Here is a 20,736-nt window from a genome sequence, read left to right as displayed (position 1 = left end):
TGCTGGAGACAGCCCTATAGGATTAGACTTGCCAAACTGCAATAGCCTCTGTGCTCAGCTTGGATGGGGTGGAGGCTCAGTCTTGGATCCTGTCAGCCCCGCCCCTGCGCGCACTTGCGCTTTCAGTCCTCCGCCTTCCCCAGCTCGAGTCTCCGCCTGAGAGTCCAGACTCCCCCCACAAGAGCGTGGGTCCCCAGGGGCTCGCCTGGAACCGGGGTTCACTGCAGTCAGAACTGGGGCACAGTGCCGTCAGGAGCCTCTGACTCCCCTCCACCAGGGAAAGCCCGCGGCAACCTCCGCAGCCCTTGTGCGCACCAGTCCTCCGCCTTCCCCAGCTCCCGAGTCTCCGCCCGAGAGTCCAGACTCCCCCCACAAGAGCGTGGGTCCCCAGGGGCTCGCCTGGAACTGGGGTTCAGTGCAGTCAGAACTGGGGTTCAGTGCGGTCGGAGGCTTCCTTCCCCCTTCCGCCAGAGAAAGTCAGCCAGGCTCTCAGCCGCCCTTCCTCTCTGCGCGCACAAAGCCCCTTTGCCGTACCTCCAATTCTCTGTGAGCTTTTCTCCTTCCTTCTAGTTGTAGAATTTTCACTCAGCCTGCTTTCCTGTGGTTCTGGATGGTGTCCGTTCTGTCTTTTAGTTGTAGTTTTGAAATTGTTATGCTAGGCAGCAGTTTAGGTGTTTACCTATGCCGCCATCTTGGTCGAGAGTAAATATATTGAGGCTTGCAAATTTAAAAATATCCTTGGGTCTAGACTTATATCTAATTGGTAGTTTGCCTGGACCAAGAATTCTAGGTTAGACATTATTTTCCCTCAGAATGTTAAAGGCATTGTTCCATTGTCTTCTAGTTTCTACTGTTGCTAAGAAGTTTGATGCTATTTGGATTTCCAATCTTTGCATGTGACCTGTTTTGTCTCTTAAGAAGCTTTTTAGGATTTTCTGCTATATTCAGTATTTTGAAATTTTTCATTTCTTATATTGGGTGCCCAGTGGGCACTTTCAATCTAGAAAGCCATGTCCTTTGGCTCTGGGAAATTTCCTTGTATTATATCTTAGATAATATCTCCCCCTTCATTTTCTTTATAAGAAATCCCACTTGTTCACTGTGGGGCCACTTGGATTGATCTTACTTTTTTTCTTCTACTAAAAAAAATTTTTTTCATTGATTTTTTTTTAGAAAGAGTGGAAGGGAGTGGGGGAGAGAGAAAGAAACATCAATGTGAGATACATCGATTGGTTGCCTCTCGCACATGCCCTGACCAGGGCTGGGGATTGAACCTGCAACACAGGTATGTGCCCTTTGGGAATCGAACCCAAGACCTTCGGTGCATGGGCTAACACTCTAACCACTGAACAACTCTAGCAAGGGCTCTGCTACTTTTCATTTCTGTTCTATATGCTGGGCAATTTCAGCAAATCTATGTTCCAATTATCTTGCTAGGTTTTAAATTTCTACTTTTTTTTCTTCTTCTTTTTTTTTTTGGTTGATCCTCACCCAAGGATACTTTCTCCATTGATTTTTTTTTTTTTTTTAAGAGAGAGGAGGAGGAGGGAGAGAGACAGAGAAAGAAAAACATCAGTGAGCGAGAGACACATCAATTGGTTGCCTCCTGCACATGCCCTGTTGGGGCCAGGGATAGAGCCTGCAACGGAGGTATGTGCCCTTGACTAGACTAGAACTCATGACCCTTGGGTGTGTGAGCCAATGCTCTAAGCACGGAGCCAAACCAGCTAGGGCTACTTCCATTTTTTATTTTCCAAAAACTTTTTATCTGAATTTTCCTTTTTTTTATAGGCTACTGTTACTATCTCATAGAATGAGACATCTCTTATCTGTGAGAACATGATTGTTTTGAAGTGTTCTTCTGTTCCCTATTTGTGTTCCCAGTTTGCTTTTTCCGTTTGCATTGGTCCGTTTTCCTCAAATACTTGGCGATTCTTGACTGACCATTTATATTTGACAGTGAAGTACTAAAAAACAACAACAAAAACCTGACGTTCTGTGTGCATGGACAGAGCTTGTCAAGCTGTAGACTTCACTGGAGAGTAATTGAGCAGAGGTCTGGTAAATGAGATAGGGGTATCTTCCTACCACCGTATCTACAGTTCTTTTCTCTCACGTAGGTTTTCCAAGGAGAGGACTGTTCTCCTGCTTGGAGGACTGGGACTGGGTGGGAGTGGAGATGGGAAATAAGTCTGGCTACTTAAGGAAGTTAGAAGTCTCAGTGATCATTACGTAGATTTACAGTTAACTCTCTTGAAAACATACCGAAAAACATGCACCTTTGTTCTCATGTGGGCCTGGTGTCTCCAAGTCCAGAGTCCCTCACATTCAACTACTCTGGAGAATACACTACCTGTCTTCTATTGTAGTAGAGCAGGTCTAAAAAATTCTTAAATTTATTTTAACAAAATCTCCCTTATTTAGCTCCTATTGATATCTGGTCTTGAGATATGCTTGATGCCTCCTATTTTGAGTTTTCCTAGAGTTCTATAGTACAAATAAATTCACCTTTTGGGCACTGCTAGTCCCAATTTCACAACAGGCACTTAACTTCCACTATCCAATTTTTCATTATTATCACTATTTTTGCCTTCATGGGATTAAAGAGACCTCTTTCCCTTTTACTGTCATTTTAGTGCAGTGTTGTGAGAAAACTGTCAAATATGTACTCAATAGCTCATACTTATAATACAAAGCTTTCTAAAATGCATTATACCTGTACTAGAGGCCCGGTACATGAAATGTGAGTGGGGCGGGGAGGAGTGTCCCTCAGCCCAGCCTGCACCCTCTCCAATCTGGGACCCATTGAGGTATGCTACCGGGATTGGGCCTAAACGGGCAGTCGGACATCCTTCTCACAATCCAGGACTGCTGGCTCCCAACTGCTTGCCTGCCTGCCTTCCTGATTGCCCCTAACCGCTTCTGCCTGCCAGCCTGTTTGCCCCTAACTGACCTCCCCTGCAGGCCTGGTCACCCCTAACTGACTTCCCCTGCAGGACTGGGTCCCCCCAACTGCCCTTCCCTGCAGGCCCGGTCACCCCCAACTTCCCTCCTCTGCCAGCCTGGTCACCCCTAACTGCCCTCCCCTGCAGGCTTGATCGCTCCCAACTGCCCTCCCTTGCAGGCCTGGTCCTTCCCAACTACCCTCCCCTGCTGGCCTGATCTCCCATAACTGCCCTCCCTTGCAGGCCTGGTCCCTCCCAACTGCCCTCCCCTGCTGGCCATCTTGTGTCCACATGGGGGCAGCCATCTTTGACCACATGGGGGCAGCCATCTTGTGTGTTGGAGTGATGGTCAATTTGCATATTAATCTTTTATTAGATACGATAGAGGCCTGGTGCATGGGTGGGGGCCAGCTGGTTTGCCCTGAAGAGTTTCCTGGGTCAGGGTGGGGGTTCCCTTGGGGCGTGGGGCGGCCTGGGTGAGGGGCTTGTGGTGGTTTGCAGGCCAGCCACGCCCCCCAGCGACCCAAGGAGGCCCTGTTATCTGGGATTTATTTATCTTCTATAATTGAAACTTTGTAGCCTTGAGCAGAGCCAAGCCTTTCTGCTTGCTCTGTGGCCGCAGCCATTTTTTTGAAACTTTGTAGTCTTGAGTGGAGGCCTAAGCCAGCCAGGGTGTGCGGAAAGCTTGGCTTCCTCCATTATCGGGGAAACCCAAGCCTCCTGCTCGCTCCGTTGCTGCAGCCATCTTGGTTGGGTTAATTTGCATACTTGCGTCCTGATTGGCTGGTGGGCGTGGCTTGTGGGTGTAGCAGAGGTATGGTCAATTTGCATATTACTCTTTTATTAGATAGGATATGCCTTTTTCCTGGATAGAATTTAATTTTCTTTGGTAATACAGAGTCATCACTGTGAACACTGGTTACTACCTTGAACACAATAGAACACAATTATGATTTCAAGGACTACTGAGAAATAAAGGGCAGTTAAGCCCCAGACTGATTTGTTTTTTCCATTATTTATGTTTTCTTTTTATAGTGCTTCTGTGTCCTCCCTTACTGTTATGGTTATCAGCTGGCCCTTCAAATTGTTGTAAGTGGGCCTGCCGCTAGAAGCATCCCTATCTCCTTCTAATTTTGTTTATGTTATGCTGAAGCTCTTGGAATTCTGTCAAATAAGCTTCAGAAGCAGATTCTAAAACAAAGATCTGTGTGAAAGTGATTAGGAGTGTTCCCAAGGGAAAACCATAGCACTGGGGAAATGAGATCAGGAAGGCAAGGAAGCAAGGCAAATGTGAGACATCAAGAACAATCCCAGGTGGAATTCAGGCAAACATAACTTTGGCTCAGTCTTGTAGGGCATTTGGGAGACAGTGTAGGTCCAACCGAAAAGTTGTCCCAATCAGGCCAAAGACAAATGAAATATTTATACCTCCCCAGTCATTGGTTAAGGGCTGCTGTTGGAGAGATGTACATTTCCAAGCACTTTTGGCTCTCTTTTAAAGCAGGCAAAGTGCGCTCCAGCAGTCCAAGAGCAGCTCTCCAACAAAGACACATTTGCTGGATATTGGGAATACCAGTGAGCAAGAAAATGGAAACCAGATCGGAGAATATAGGAAGAACACTGACAGCACCTGCTACTATGAATAAAGTTTAGATACTTAAGAGCATGGAGCTTTGTAGTGGATGACACTATAGAGTTAGGCAAAATTTGGTTTCAAATACCCATTGCGACTTGAAAATATGTTCATACAAAAGTTTGTACACTAATGTTTATAGCAGCATCAATAGTAGGCAAAGATTAGATACACAGCTCAAACATTCATCAACTGATGAATGGATAAACATGTTGTAGTATACCCATACAATGAAATATTATTCTGTAATAAAAAGAAATAAAATACCGACACATACTACTATGTGGATGAATCTTAAAAACACACCATTGCCTAGCTCAGTGCTTAAGCATTGACCTAGGAACCAGAAGGTCACAGTTCACTTTCCAGTCAGGGCACATGCCAGGTTGTGGGCTCGATCCTCATTGTGGGGCATGCAGGAGGCAGCTGATCAATGTTTCTCTCATCATTGATGTTTCTATCTCTCTCTACCTCTCCCTTCCTCTCTGAAATCAATAAAAATATTAAGAAAACATTAAAAAAAACACCATTGTGTTAAATGAAAAGCCAAAAACACACAAAAAAGGCTACATACATGATTCTATTTATATGAAATGTTCAGAACAGGCAAATCTATGGAAACAGAAAGTGGTTGCCAGGGTCTAGAGAGAGAAAGAAATGGAGTATGGGTGATAATAGATATGAGTTTCTTTTGGGGCCAAAGACAATGTTTTGGAATTAATGGTGATAGGTGCACAACTTTGTACATATACTAAAAATCACTGAATTGTACACTTTAAAGTCTTCATTACTCTTTCAGACTATTTTCTCTCTTTTCTCCCATTATGCCTTGTTATAGTCATCTATAGACCACAGCATCCATTATATCATTTCTGTCATTCTCTCCAAAACTGCACCTGTTGTAATTTGTATTCTTCTCAGTCACTTCTTTTTTAACTTCTCCTCCTATGACCTTGTCTTTTACTCTACTTCAGAGACCCACACCCAGGGTTATAACATGGATCTTGTCATTACCAAGATTATTCTTTATAATCTTAACTTCAAGAATCCTATACTAACCAATACCTCTTATCTTTCCAGCTTATTCTTTCAGACTACAACTTCAATAACTCTGAGATCTAAAGTCCATTGATCTTATAACATTTTCACTGTCCTTCATCTACCTCATATCCTCACATCCCTCCTTACCTACCTGAGTCCATGGACAGTCATTATAATCACTCCCTTGCCTTTTTTCCTTCATTGTACTGTCTAACAAAATTTCAACCCTGCTTAAATCCAATTCTCCACCTATTCCATGCCTGTGTCAGTGGTAAAACACACAATGCAAACACAACTACTAACTAAAGGAGGCCCTTAGTGCTGCTATTATATCACACAAATCTATTCACTCTCCTAGATAACTATTTTACACATCATACTTTCTCCTCAAACCACCAACCTTCTCTCCATTTTAACTCTCTGTTTGCAGAGAAAAATAAAAACAATCAAATAATGGAACATTAGGAGAATAAACAGCAACCTTCTTCCTCTGTTTCATTCTTTTCTACGTTCCCCTCTATTATGGATGAACAGTCCATGTGCCTACCACCAGCCTCTCCTATTCACTGGATCCCATCCCTTTTCAAGGACATGACTCCAAAAATAGTACCCTCTTTTTCCTCCAACATCATCCCCCACCCCGAAATTGGGTCATTCCTGTAATATAGTCCATCCAAAACAAAACCCTGGTGATTCCATATCCTTTCCTCTTTTCCCCAAACTACAGCTTCATTTCTCTGCTACCCTTAAAAGAAAGAAATCTTACAAGACTCTATTGTTTCCAATTTCTTCCTTCCCATTCTCTTCCTCTCTTAACATTTCTTTGCCCCAATTTTTTTTACTTTGAAAAATTCTGATCATACCAAAAGAGAAGTTGAAAGAATAGTTTATATTTTTCACTTAAATCTATCAATTGTTTATAATAATTAACATTTTTCTATATTTGCTCCATTCACTCTTTCTATAAATACCTATATTAAATACACTCTTTTGGAGGAGACTGAACTCCCCCCAAAGCAAGTTGCAGACATTATGACACTTCTCCCCTAAATACTTTAACATGCATCTCCTAAAAACAAGGATATCCTTTTCATAGACCAATACACTACACCCATGAAACTGTAACACTGATTTAGTGCTATACTACATCATTTAATATGAAGTTCATATTCAAGTTTTCCTAATTAACCCAAAATGCCCTTTACAGCAGTATTTTTTTTTCTTGACATAGGATCTAATTAAAAACTTCATGCATTGCTCTTGGTTATGTCTCTTCAATTTCCCTTACAATTCCCACTGCCTGGCTTTAGTCTGCCACAACACTGACATTTTTGGAGAGTCTAAGTCAACTAGTTGTCTTATAGAATGTGACATGTTCTGGATTTGTGTAATTTTCTCAGGACTAGATTTAGGATACATATTTTTGGGTGAAATTGTTACATAAGTGATTTGTGAACATCATATCCAATGCATATAATATCAGTTTGTCCCACTGTGAAGATACCTTTGATCACTTGGTTAAAATGACACATGCCAAGATCTTGCCATTGTAAAGGTAATACTATTGTAATCCTATTTAATAAAAGGGTAATATGCAAATTAACCGTCACCCCGTCACAAAAGATGGCGGCGCCCATAGCCACAAGATGGCGGCGCCCAGTCCTCTCAGCCCCACCAGAGTCCCCAGTCCCAGGGGGGTGGCCGCTGAGAGTGGGAAGTGTGAGCGGCCTCGTGGAATGCTTGCTTCGTCGCCACGGCAACGAGGCAAGCGTTCTGCCTTGCCTGGTCGGTCGTGGATGGGCCTCTGCAGTGGGCGCAGAGCGGCCAGGCCCCGCAGAGAGCTACTGGTGCACGGATTTGTGCCCTGGGCTAATAGTTAAATAATATGTGAGATGATACTTTCAGATCATGTCACTATCCTGCTCCCCAATGGCATTTTACTTAATGGATTTTAGCATCCACTAATTTTAGCATCCACTTGCCTGAATAAATGGAGGTTGCAAAATAGGCCATCCACATTTTTTGCTGGTATTATTCTTTAAGAACTTTCCCTCGCATCCCATCATTTTTTGCTTGTTTTATTTATCACTATAGATTCATATTCTTTTTCTTACTCAATATAGGGGTTGGCAAAAGTAAGTTTACAGTTGTGAGTACACAAAAGTTTATTCTTATATTATTTATTAATTGTTGTATTACAACTGTAAACCTACTTTTCCACACTCCTGGATATTATAATTCATTACCATCACTATTCTTTTTGATGTTCCAACTGTCCTAATTTGATCAGTGGGAGCCCCTTCACACCAGCTCTTATGTTCTTTTGACATGTTTCCAGTGGTTTTGTGCAGTTCCTTGCTTTATGGCACAAGATCAACTTCAAGCTCATTTTTCACTTTCCTTGCGCCAGACTTAAAATCGGCCATTTCTCTAAGGAATCTTGGTCTGGGGTTCCATTTAGGAGGGATTGGTAGTTAGAAAACATGATCTGAATGCTCATGGTGCTTACTACTACTGAGTTTTTCCTATAAATCTTTCATATTAGTTCACAGAAATCTTCCTCATTTTTAATTAATTAATATATATACAGATATATTTTAAATATATTATTTATTTCAGAGATGAAGGGGGGGGTGGAGAGAGAGAGAGAGAGAGAGAGAGAGAGAGATATCAATGATGAGAGAGAATCATTGATCAGCTGCCTTCTGCATGTCCTCACCAGGCATTGAACCTGAAACATGTGCCCTGACTGGGAATCAAACTGTGACCTCCTGGTTCTTAGGTCGATGCTCAACCACTGAGCCACACTGGCCAGGCGCCTCATTCTTTTTTATGATTAAACAGTACTCTATTGTGTAGATGTACCATTCAACTAGTTTTTCATGGATAAGCATTTAGATTATTTCTAATATATATAATTATTACAAATAATGTCACAATGAATAACTTTGTGCATATGTTGTTTCATATTTGTGGAGACATACTTTTACATAAATTCCAGTAAGTCTCACATTCTCTCTTGAATCCATTAAAACCAGGCTTTTGCCCTTTTAACTTTTGTCAAGGTAACTGATGATCAACATGTTGCTAAATCCAACGGTCAATTACCCTCATCTTACTTGGCCCCTCAGCAGCACTTAACATGGCTAATTATTAATTATTCCTGCCTTCTCAAATTGTGTTTTTTTTTAACTTGGCTTCCAGGATACATAACTCTCTCTCTGCTCTGACATTCTCAATTTTCTTTGCCAGTTACTTCTCTTACCTCTAAATGTTATAGTAATGTTCTTTGGCTCAGTTTTCAATTTTATTTTCCCTCTCACTCCCTAGGAGACCTTATCTAAGCAGCATAGCTTTACTTATGCTGGTAACTCTTCCGAATCAGCCTAGATCTCTCTGGATTCTAACTCATCTTTCCATCTCTTACTTGATTTGGTATAAAAGATAGCTCAAACTTGACATGTCTAAAATCAGACCCTAAATCTTCTCTCCAAGTCAGCTCCTTCTACAGTCTTCCCATTTCTGTAAAGGGCAATTCTATCCTTCCAGATGCTCAAGTCAAAAATCTTGGGATAATTTTGTTGTTGTTGTTAATCCCCACCTGAGGATATCTTTCCATTGATTTTTAGAGAGAATGGAAGGGAGGATGGGAGACAGAGAGAGACACACACACATCAGTTGGTTGCCTCCCACATAGGCCCCAATCAGGGCAAGGGATTGAGCCTGCAACTGAGGTACATGTCCTTGACCAAAATCAAACCCAGAGCCCTTCAGTCCAACAGGCTGATACTCTATCCACTAAGCCAAACCAGCTACGGCTTCTCTCATTCATATTTTACATGAAATTCATCAGCAAATCCTGTTTGTTATACCTTCTATATATATTTAGAGAGAGAGAGAGATTGACTCTTTCACACCATCTCTACCACTACTATCCTCATCCAATCCACCTCATCTTTATCTAGATGAATTCAGTAATTTACCTAATCCCTGCTTTCTTACTCCCAGTCCCCCAGGCTATTCTTAATACAACAATTAGAAGGACCTTTTAAAATGGAAGTTAGTTCACTCTAAATACTTCCCAATGGCTTCCCTTTCACTCAAATGAAAGCTAAAGCTCTTACAACTGGTCCCTACACAATCTGGATTCCTGTCTCCACTTGGACCTCATCTGCAACTGTTCTCCCATCTCTCACTTGCTATTCCTTACACATGCTAAAGCCACACCACCAATTTCAGATTTTTGCACGTTGCTGTTTCCTCTGCTTAGCATACTCATTCCCAGATAGCCACATGCTTTCTTCCTTACTTCCTTGGGGGTCTTCCTTTTCAGCTAGGAAAACTGTACAGAATAGGGAAAGAGATATAGGGACCTAACAAGCTTCTTGAACAGCTTCCACTCAATTCTTATTTTAGTACCCACCACTCTTTCACCTCCAATATCCAGAACTTTGAGAAATCTGAAACATAGATTGGGTTGGTTCTTAGTTTTCTTGACTACTTGTTTCAGAATTAGGTTATTTTAGGTTTGCTAGCTGCCATCTGCTTTCAAACTTCCAAAAATGTATAGCTGTTTTCTCCGCTTTTATCTGACCCATTCTTATGGGTGTACAACTTAAAGCAAACAAACATTAAAAGCCTCTATACTATGCTTTTAGTAGGGGTTAGAGAGGGACTAAATATGGATATATATGTCATTCTGCCATCAAAGTGGACATTTTAATACAGTTGATTAAAAAACATGAATTATTAGGCACCTTCAAAAGGGCAAAACATTTTATAAAAATAAACAAGAAAGCACTACAAACTTTTAAAATACTTTTTTAAAAATCACAAATATAGCCCTGGCTGGTGTGACTTGGTTGGGCATTGTCCTGTGCACCAAAAGATTGCCGGTTCAATTCCCAATTGGGGCACATGCCTGGGTTTCGGGCTCAATCCCCAGCAGGGGGCATGCAAGAGGAAGTCAATCGATGTGTTGCTCTCACATTGATGTTTCTCTCTCTCTCTCTCTCTCTCTCTCTCTCCGTCATCCTCTCTCTCTAAAAATTAATTTAAAAATCTTTAAAAACAATAAAATTAAAAATGTAGATGTGTGGACCCCCTTAAGTTTAAAAATAAAAATCACAAATATAAAAACCAACAGTTTTGAGGTTTGTTCTAGTCTTATTTTTCATACACACACACATATACATGTATATGTGTGTGTGTGTGTGTGTGTGTGTATATATATATATATACACACACACACACACTACATATTTTTATTCATTTGGAATTTCATAAAATCAACAGAATACTATCAATGAATCAGTTTGTACTATTTGTGATAATCCCAATTTATTTGGTGATACAGAAGACCTCTCCATATTTTTGGAAAAGCAGAACCCTGATCATCATTTAAAAAAAAAAGTAACCAAATCTCATTTATTACAAACTTCTGGGAAACCCCTTTAAAATCTCAAGTGCCCAGGGAGCTATAATATAGTTACAGAAAAATAAATTAAATAGTGGTCTCTCCCACTCACCTAGGGTTAAGGTCTGGTTTACTCTAAGAGAAAAAGGCAATTTCAAAGCATATTGTTCTATATTATCAGATAAAGCAAATGAAAAGTATATATCAATCAAAAGAACAATAACAATTACTATAAATATGTTTTTATCATTGCTGTTATAGCAATCTTCTACAAATTTGACAACTAGAAACAAAACTTACCTGTCTAAGAATATATCTGGGAGTGGTGGGTAGGTCTGCATGTCAGGCACTCGCTCATGGACTATAACCATAATGAAAGATGTAAATCCAAATACTATAAAAACATATATACAACTCAATATGGTCTTCCAGTACTCTGGGTCCAATCTTCGAACAGAATGTTTGTTTTTACCATTCATGTACTGATACTGATCAGAATTCAAATCAATGATGGGTCCATCACAGTCATGTGAAGGCTCCCCATTACAGAGCCACTCTGCACTCTGAAGAGCACTGATGAAAGGGGTCATGGAACTCATGGGACTGTCACTGTTGTATCCCATCTCTTCTAAAACATCAATATGTATTTTCTGCAATTTCCGGACGGAAAGCATTAATCTTTTAATGTCCCCTAAGACTTTGATTTCCAGAGGAGGAGACCGGAGATCATATTCAGTCAATGTTAGCAATGTAATTCCATCAAGTCGGTGCTTATTGCATAATATGTCCACATATTCAAAGAAGCCTTCATCCTTCAGCCAAACAGCCACATGCTTGGTTGTCCAGCGGCGAATGCAGAGTTGATTAGGACCAGCCATTTCCTCCTCCACTGTCTGTCAAGGGAAAACAGAAAAACAAAACAAAAACTTCAGTGTGGCCAATAACCGGTTTGGCTCAGTGGATAGAGCGTCAGCCTGTGGACTGAAGGGTCCCGGGTTCGATTCCGGTCAAGGGCATGTACTTTGGTTGCGGGCACATCCCCAGTGGGGGGTGTGCAGGAGGCAGCTGATCGATGTTTCTCTCTCATCGATGTTTCTAACTCTCTATCCCTCTCCCTTCCTCTCTGTAAAAAATCAATAAAATATATTTTAAAAAAACCCCAAAAAACAAAAAAAACAAAACAAAACAAAAAAACTTCAGTGTGTCTTAGCAACTCCTTTGAAGACCAAATACACATAAACATACCAGAAACAGTAATTTACCTATACTGCCCTATTGGCTTCTAGAATGAAGAAACAAATCCTATCTAATAAAGAGGGAATATGCTAATTGACCCTCACGCTGTCGCAAAGATGGCGATGCCCACAGCCAATAAGGAGGGAATATGCTAATTGACTACCCCACCCTCAAAGATGGCGGCACTCACAGCCACAAGATGGCAGCGCCCAGTCCCCTCAGCCCCACCGGGGCGCCTGCCTCCAGAGTCCCCCAGTCCCCTCAGCCCCCCAACCACCCAGGGCTGGCTCGAGGCACAGGCAAGCCTCGGATGGTGGCTGCCCAGCCAACGCCTGAGGCGCAGGCAAGCCCAGGGTCGCTCAAGGCTCAGATAACCAGGGCTAGCTGAAGCTTGCGCTGCTGGCAGTGGCAGCAGCAGGGGTGTGATGGGGGTGTTGCCTTCCCCTGATCACCGGGTCACCTCCCACCCCTGAGGACTCCTGGACTATGAGAGGGGGCAGGCTGGGCTGAGGGACCCCTCCTCCAGTGCATGAATTTTCATGCTCTGGGCCTCTAGTATTCAATAATGAGTGGTTTTAATAGGTTAAAATTCTAATAATTTTATGCATATAATCCCATTAGCATAAAGGAGGCTAATGACCAAACATTTTTACAAAAAATTATTTTATAAATGGCTTTTCCACACCATAGCAGCCATAACTTAATTATATAAAGCCTACTATTGAAAGCAATGGAGAAAATCCCATTTTAATACTTTTCATAAAATGAGATGTAAAGATTTATTATATGTAAAAAATAAATTTCAGAAATCTTCATGTTCATGGAATAAGTATTTCCCCCTCTTCCAAAAGCAAACAAACAAAAAAAACACACCACATTAAAGAAAAACCCCAGCCAGTGTGACTCAGTAGTTGAACATCACCTATGAACCAAGAGGTCAGGGTTTGATTCCCAGTCAGGGCACATGCCCATGTTGTAGGCTCAATCCCCAGTAGGGTGCATGCAGGAGGCAGCCAATCAATGATTCCCACTTATCATTGATGTTTCTATCCCTCTCTCCCTCTCCCTTCCTCTGAAATCAATAAAAATATATTTAAAAACAAAACAAAACAGAACACCACAGGAGAACCAAGATGGCAGTGTAGGTAAATACCTGTACTTGCCGCCTCCTACAACTACATTAAAATTACAACTAAAATACAGAACAACCATCATCCAGAATGGCCTGAAAGCTGGCTGAATGGAAGTCCTACAATCAGAGAAGAAAAGAAGAAAGCACATTGAGACTGGTAGGAGGGGCAGAGGCGCAGACGGGGCTGGATGAGCACTCACGTATGCCACCTTTTAATCAGGAGAAAGATCATCTCTGTGGAGGCCCATGAGGAGCAAGGGGCCCAGCCCCACACCAGACCCCCAGCCCTGGCTCCCAGTGCTAGGAAAATGAGTACCCATAACTATAGGCTGTAAAAACTAGCAGGGATTGGGGCTCAGTAACATGGAGACTGCTAGAGACCCAGCTATTCCTCTTAAAGGGCTGGTGCACAAACTGAACTTACAAAGCCCCACTTCCTCTGGGCTCCAGCATCAGGGCAAGGCTCTGGGGGACACAGACACATATGAGGAGGAACTGGACTGCCTGGCATTGGGGCAGAAAATCAAGGATGGCTTTCTTCCAGATGAAGGTGCTGGCAGGGGTCATTGTTCCTATGCTGGGACCTCCTCGGTAGGAGGGCTGACTGGCAGCCATTTCTGTTTACTCTGCCCTGGTGATTCCCTGAGGCCCTACCCCATCCAATTTGCAAGCCCCACCCAACCTGTGTGCAGCTGCTTTTGCATATGAATGACCTGTCCTTGCTCAGGCTTCAAACTTTGCTAAAATCTCTCATACAAGCTGCAGCTGGGTCAGGAAGCCCCAAACCTATCAATAAGAGGCCCAAGACCCGGCACTAGCACCAGCCTGCCTTGCTTCACAGCTGGGCCTCACCTGGGCACTTCCAAACTGGATACAAAGAGGAGGAATCTGCAGATCTCTCTGTAGTTCCTGCTGGGTGGCCCCAGGCAGTGGCTGACTTTGCATTTCCCTGGAGACCCAAGAGCCAGTATACCCAGTGGTCAGCATCAGACCATACCAGATTACAACTCTACACATCCATAAGTGATATACTCAAGGGGCTGATTCAGTAAGCACCAAAGCCCCACTGAAGCAAGTCCTGCTCCATAGGGGTGTCTCCTGCACAGCAGCTCTCCCACTGTAGTTGCAGCTGGTCCCCACAGCCAATTGGCCTGGAGGTCAATTCCTCCCAGTGATACCAACAGCAATCAAGTCTCAACTGTAATAAGACTGTGCATACAGCCCACAAAAGGGTACACCTAGAGTGCTCAGCTCAGGTTAGGGAGGCTAAGCCACTGGGCCCTATAGGACACCTACTACACAAGGCCACTCTACCAAATTAAGGAGACATAGTAGCTCTACCTAATACATAGAAACAAACACAGGGAAGCAGCCAAAATGCAGAGACAAAGAAACATGTCACAAATGAAAGAAATGGAAGAAAGCAAACTATTGGATATAGATTTCAAAACCACAGTTATAATGTTACTCAAGAATCTTCTTGAGACCTCAAAGGGACTTAGTGGGACTTTTCAGGATCTTAGTGAGAATGCCAAAAAATGGAAAAGGACCAGTCAGAAATTAAGCACACACTGACTGAAATAAAGAATACATACAGGGATTCAACAGTAGAGTAGAGGATTCCGAGAATCAAATCAATGATGTGAAATATGAGGAAGCAAAAAACACCCAATCAGAAGAGCAAAATGAAAAAAGAATCCAAAAATATGAAGATAGTATAAGGAGCCTCTGGGACAACTTCAAGTGTACTAACATTCGCATTATAGAGGTGCCAGAAAAAGAGAGAGAGCAAGATATTGAAAACCTATTTGAAGAAATAATAACAGAAAATTTCCCCTACCTGGTGAAAGAAATAGAAGAAAAAAAGATAAAAAATATGAACATTGAAAAAGTACTAAATACATATCTATCAACAATTAAGTCTAAAAATAAAAATAAACGAATAAGAAATCTAATGAACAGAATAAACTGGTGAATAAAATAGAATCAGAGGCATGCAAATGGAACAGACTGACAATTCTCAAAGGGACGAGGAGTGGGGGGGGAGGGAGAGATTAAACAAAGATCTTATATGTATACTAGAGGCCCAGCGCGCGATTTCAATCGTGCGAGGAAGCGCCCTGCCTCCCGCCATGTGAGAAGGCACCCCCTGGGGGGCCAGGACCTGTGCCTGACTAGCGCAGCACTGGCCGCCGTGGGAGGCAGGCTGGACCAGCGCCGTGGGGGGCCAGCACCCACGCCTGACTCGCAGTGTCCCCTGGCCCCCCTGCCTATGTCCACTCTGGGGCTGCCCAAGCCGCCACACTGGCTCGGGCAGGCCCCCCTGCCTCTGTCTTCATCTCCGCTCCAGACCTCACCTGCGCTCGCAACCTCCTCCTGTCTGGTCATGACCCATTAAGGGGTCCTGGCCTAATTTGCATATTACAGCTTTATATAGAGAGATATATGCATTACCTATGGACAGAGTGGAGAAGGCCGGGGGTGGGGGCAGGAACCAGGTGAAGGAAACAATGGGGCAGGGGGGAAACAGAGGGGCATCTGTAATACTCTCAACAATAAAGATTTTAAAAATAACAATAAAACAAAACAAAAAAACACACACCACAATGGTAGATAACTAATTTCAGGAAACACCTTAGATTAAGCATATTTCTATGTACTATACAAATAACAATTTCTATAACAGACATATAGCTTTTAAACTAGATATAAATATTTATAAATACCTTATTAGCTCAGTTTTTTCTATACTTTGAATATTCCATTTTAGAACTAAATAAGGAATTTCCTTCTTAAACTATTGAGATTTTAGTGATAAAAATTTTAAACCAAAACTGTCATTTCAACAAATCCATAAATTTGAGGACCCAAAATTTATATTGCAAATTATAAATGGTTAAGAATTTATTATTCCAAAAAGTACAAATAATTTTTATTACGTTGATCCCACACAGCACTGTTTATGTTCTTTTTCCATTTTAAAACTTCCAGTAACTTGGACCAATATCAGGTTTATAAACTTTATCAGGTACACAGGAGACAAAGGCCTACATGGGAAAAACCCATTTCCCTAAAATACTTTCTCAACTGCTAAGGCCTGTGGTTTTCTGACATTTTCCAGATCTCTCAAAACCATATTTCCTTCTGAGATGATTTTTATAAAACATATTAGGCAAACTTTAAATTACTTAATAAAGAATAAAGAATGATACAACAAATACCCATGTGTCCACTACCCAGATCCAATACGAATGTTCTGTTTCTTAATATGAGTATTAGTTTACAGATATGTTCACTTTGTGAAAATTCATCAAGCTATATATACTTATGAACTACACTTTTCTCTACATATGTTAAATTTTATTTAAAAAGTTTGCTTTCAAAAGCAAAACAAAATATAAATACAAGTAAATGTCCTTTCCTGATAGCATCCCCTTCCTCTACTCCCAGATGTAATAACTAATTCCTGATTTTGGTGTTTACCATTCCCTTAGAACATGCATTTTTGGCTATGAAACAGCTTCTATGCTTCCTTATGCTGAGGAAAGTAAAAAGCTGCTACTGTTCTGAATTCTCTCCCTACCCATACACACTCTTGACATAATCACTTGAAAAAGGCAGATACTTAACTACATGAGCACCACTTACACCATCAAAAATATTCAGCAAACAAGAAATACTCTCATTAAATATTTACTTCTTAATTACTAAAATGCAATCCTAGATTTTGGAAGTCTTAAATCATATTTTGTTTCCAAACAGAGATTTTAATATTATCAATACACAATAGCTTTTCAGTCTTATAAAATTAACAGCATATCCATCCATAAGTTATCTGCACATTTAAAAAGGCTGTCTAATTCTTATATACTGGAGAGCTACAAAATACTCTTTCTCAACTCTTTTATCTATAGCATATAATCACCTGTCCCAAAGGCCAAAGAATTATGATTTATTCACTTTAACACATGGAATTTATACACATTGATGCATATCACTGAATACATAAATATACGTAATATTCCATTAACGTATGATTTCACTATGTTTTATTTATATACATAGCCAGATGGCTTCATCCTACCCACTAAGGTATGTACATATCTTTTCCCCAACCACTCTGAATAAATTACTTCATCCTTGAAAATCCAACAAGCACATGCTACAATTTCTGCAGCAGTTACAATGCAGCAAATTTGAGAAGCTCATTCCACAAAACAAGGCTTGAGTTCTGTTATTTTATTTCTATTTTGCTACCTTTCTCCTCTTTCCAACAGCTTACCATCAATGGGTTCCAAGTCACTCCCATCCTTGTAGCATTTTTTTTCAGTATAGTTTTGTATCATAAACTGCTCAAAATGATCTTTTTCATTATTTTTTCTTTCTTATATCACCAGTTCTTTAGACCTCAATCAGGCTAACAGACCAAGCTTTGATGGTGGTGGTGTGTTAGCTACTAGAAAATATGAGTTATCATACAAGGAAGCCTCCTGGAAGTCTGTGAGCCTGCTGTGGCAAAGCCCTAAAAACATGACTCATTCCACTGTTGTGCTTCATCGGGTTGGGGCATGTCCTTTAATTGTATGCTACTACATATAGTTAGGGGCCCATATTTAGCTAACACTGTGAAAACCTGCATTGAAGAGGTATATTAAAAGATGATAGAAGGCTTAGGACCAATTTAATATTTATGTTGTGCTAAAAGAACTACAGGAAACAGGAGGCTTTAAAGAAAGAATATGACTGCTATAGATTTCATACAAATCCATAAAATGAAGAAATGAGGTTAGTAAATGTTTAAGAACACTTTCAGCTTTAACCAATAATTAATACGAATCAATCATCAGTTAAAGGGATTTCTTCTTCTGACTAAGAGGGACCAGATTTAACCTCCCACCTGAAAGAACCAAAAAGCAGACAAAATATATGAGGTAGGGGAAACAGTTTCAAGACACTGGGCGTCCGATGACAAAAGAGATCCCCAAGAGATAGGAACTAACTACGGTAGGTGAGCCCTACTGCCCCAGCTTACTGCCTTGAGTGTTTTTAGACAGAGTGGCACCAGACAGAAACTGGATGAGGCCTGGCAGACTTGCGAAGTTGAGGAGATAGAGCTAAGAGTCTGAAGAGATCAAGGTGGCTAGTGTTCATGGGATAGAATACTGGAGAGCAGAAATATGCACAGAGAATTTTTTATGGACTAAATAAGTCTGTGTTCCCCCCCAAAATTCACAACTCCCAGTGGGATGGTATTAGGAGGTGATTAGGTCATGAGGGCAGAATCCTCATGAATGGAATTAGTGCCCTTATACTAGTAAGAGATACCCCAGAGAGTTCTCTCATCCCTTCTGCCCTGTAAAGACAGTTAGAAGAGGACCATTTATTAGCCAGGAAGTGGGACTTCACTAGACGCAAAATCTGCTGGCACTTTGATCTTGGATTCGGCCTCCAGAACTATGGGAAATAAATGTGTGTTGTTTAAACAACCCCTGGTATTTTTGTTATAGCAGCCCAAACAGATTAAGATGGGATTCCAGAGATCTGCAGAGAGTCTCCCTTGAATGTGAAGTTGAATGCTGATCAGTGCATGTATGTGATGAAATAAAACAAGACTGAAAAAAAAAAAACAACCATCCAAAAGATTAGAGGGAACAGTGCCCAGTACTTACCCAAGGCCAATAACAGTGCCTATTACAAACAGCCAGACTGAAAAACATTATCTCATGATTCATGGAACACTGGGTAGATTATACAGGAAGATCTTGTCAGAGTACTGAGGCAAAATTAATCCTAAAGCAGTAATTTTTAATGGAGGGGGGGCACAATTTGTAAAAACATAAGGCAATTTCTGGAGACATCTGGTTGTCACAACTGGGGGTCACCTAAAGGCTAGCTAGGGATGCTGTTAAACCTTCTGCAATGCACAGAACAGCCCCTCACAACAACGAATTATCTGGCCCAAAATGTTACAGTGTTGATATTAAGAAACCATGCCCTGGACTCACCACATCTCTGGTCCAGCTGAACAAATCTTAAAAGCAAGACCCAAAAGGATCAAATTGTTTTTAAGTAATTAAACTACATTCCACAGCAAAGCTCAGGAATATTAGTAGAAATTGAAAAGTATTCAGGCCCGGCAGATGTGGCTCAGTTGTTGAACATTGACCTATGAATCAAGAGGTCACAGTTTGATTCCTGGTCAGGGTACAGGCCTACATTGCAGGCTCGATGCCCAGTAGGGGGCATGCAGGAGGCAGCCAATCAATGATTCTCTCTCATCATTGATGTTTCTATCTCTCTCTATCCCTCTCCCTACCACTCTGAAATCAATGAAAGTATACTGAAATTCATAATGTCTGGCATCCAATCAAAGATGATCAGGCATGTAATAATAAAGTAGAAAAATTTAACTATAATGAATAGAAAATCAATCAGTTGACCCAGATAACAGAATTAGCAGACAAGGAAATTAACCGTTATGAAAAAGTGTATTATATATATTCAAAAAGTTAAATAATGACATGGACACATAAAAAGATCCAACTCAAAATTCTGCAGATTAAATGACAATATATGTAATGAAAAACACATGTAATAGGATTAATACCTGATTAGACATTGCAAAAGATAAAAATAATAAACCTGAAGACATAACAATAGTTCAAAATGAAACACAAGAAGAAAAGAGACTAAAAAAAAAATAGTTTGATTTTTTGAGAGGTAGAAGGAGATAGAAACATTGATGTAAGAGCCTGAAATCTGGGCATGTGCCCTTAACTGGGAATCGAACCAGCAACCTCCTGGGGCACAGGATGATGCCCAGGTGAGTGACACCGGCCAGTGCAAAAAGACTTTTGAAAAATGAAGATAATATTATTCTGCCTTTAAAAGGAACTTTGAAGACAGTGAGCTAATTTAAACAAGCCAGAGACTAAAAGACAAATATTGTATGATTCCACTTACATGAGATACCTAGAGTAGTCAAATTCATAGATACAGGAAGTAGAATGGTGGTTTCCAGGGACTGGGCATAGGAAACAATGAGGAGTTATTATTTAATGGGTACAGAGTTTCCATTTGGGACAATGAAAAAGTTCTAGAACAGGATGGTGGTGATAGTTGCACAATAATGTGAATGTACTTAATGCCACTGAACTTAAAAATGGTTAAAAAAATGAAAAGAACATCAGTGAGAGGTGGGACAACTTCAAACAGCCTAAAGAGGTATAACTGTAGTCCTCAAAGGATAAGGAGAGGACAGAAAAATATTTGAAGTAACAATGGCCAAATATTTGCCAAATTTAGTGAAAACCATAAATACACATATCTAAAA

At 41.0% G+C, this 20,736-nt stretch overlaps 1 protein-coding gene across 2 annotated transcripts in view; it reads right to left on the bottom strand.

Moving 5' to 3' along the window:
* SAMD8 (sterile alpha motif domain containing 8) overlaps positions 1-20,736 on the bottom strand; it is a 64,066-nt gene that overhangs the window by 12,423 nt on the left and 30,907 nt on the right. For both annotated transcript variants that reach the window (XM_080643016.1, XM_080643017.1), the window contains one exon: positions 11,336-11,928. In XM_080643016.1, the coding sequence (XP_080499142.1) occupies positions 11,336-11,928 (593 nt within the window). The remainder of the gene's footprint in view (positions 1-11,335; positions 11,929-20,736) is intronic.

This window comes from Plecotus auritus, assembly GCF_963455305.1.
Source record: "Plecotus auritus genome assembly, chromosome: 9".
Lineage (NCBI taxonomy): Eukaryota > Metazoa > Chordata > Mammalia > Chiroptera > Vespertilionidae > Plecotus > Plecotus auritus.
Note: the sequence above shows the minus strand (reverse complement) of the source record. Positions and strands in the feature narration are given on the sequence as shown.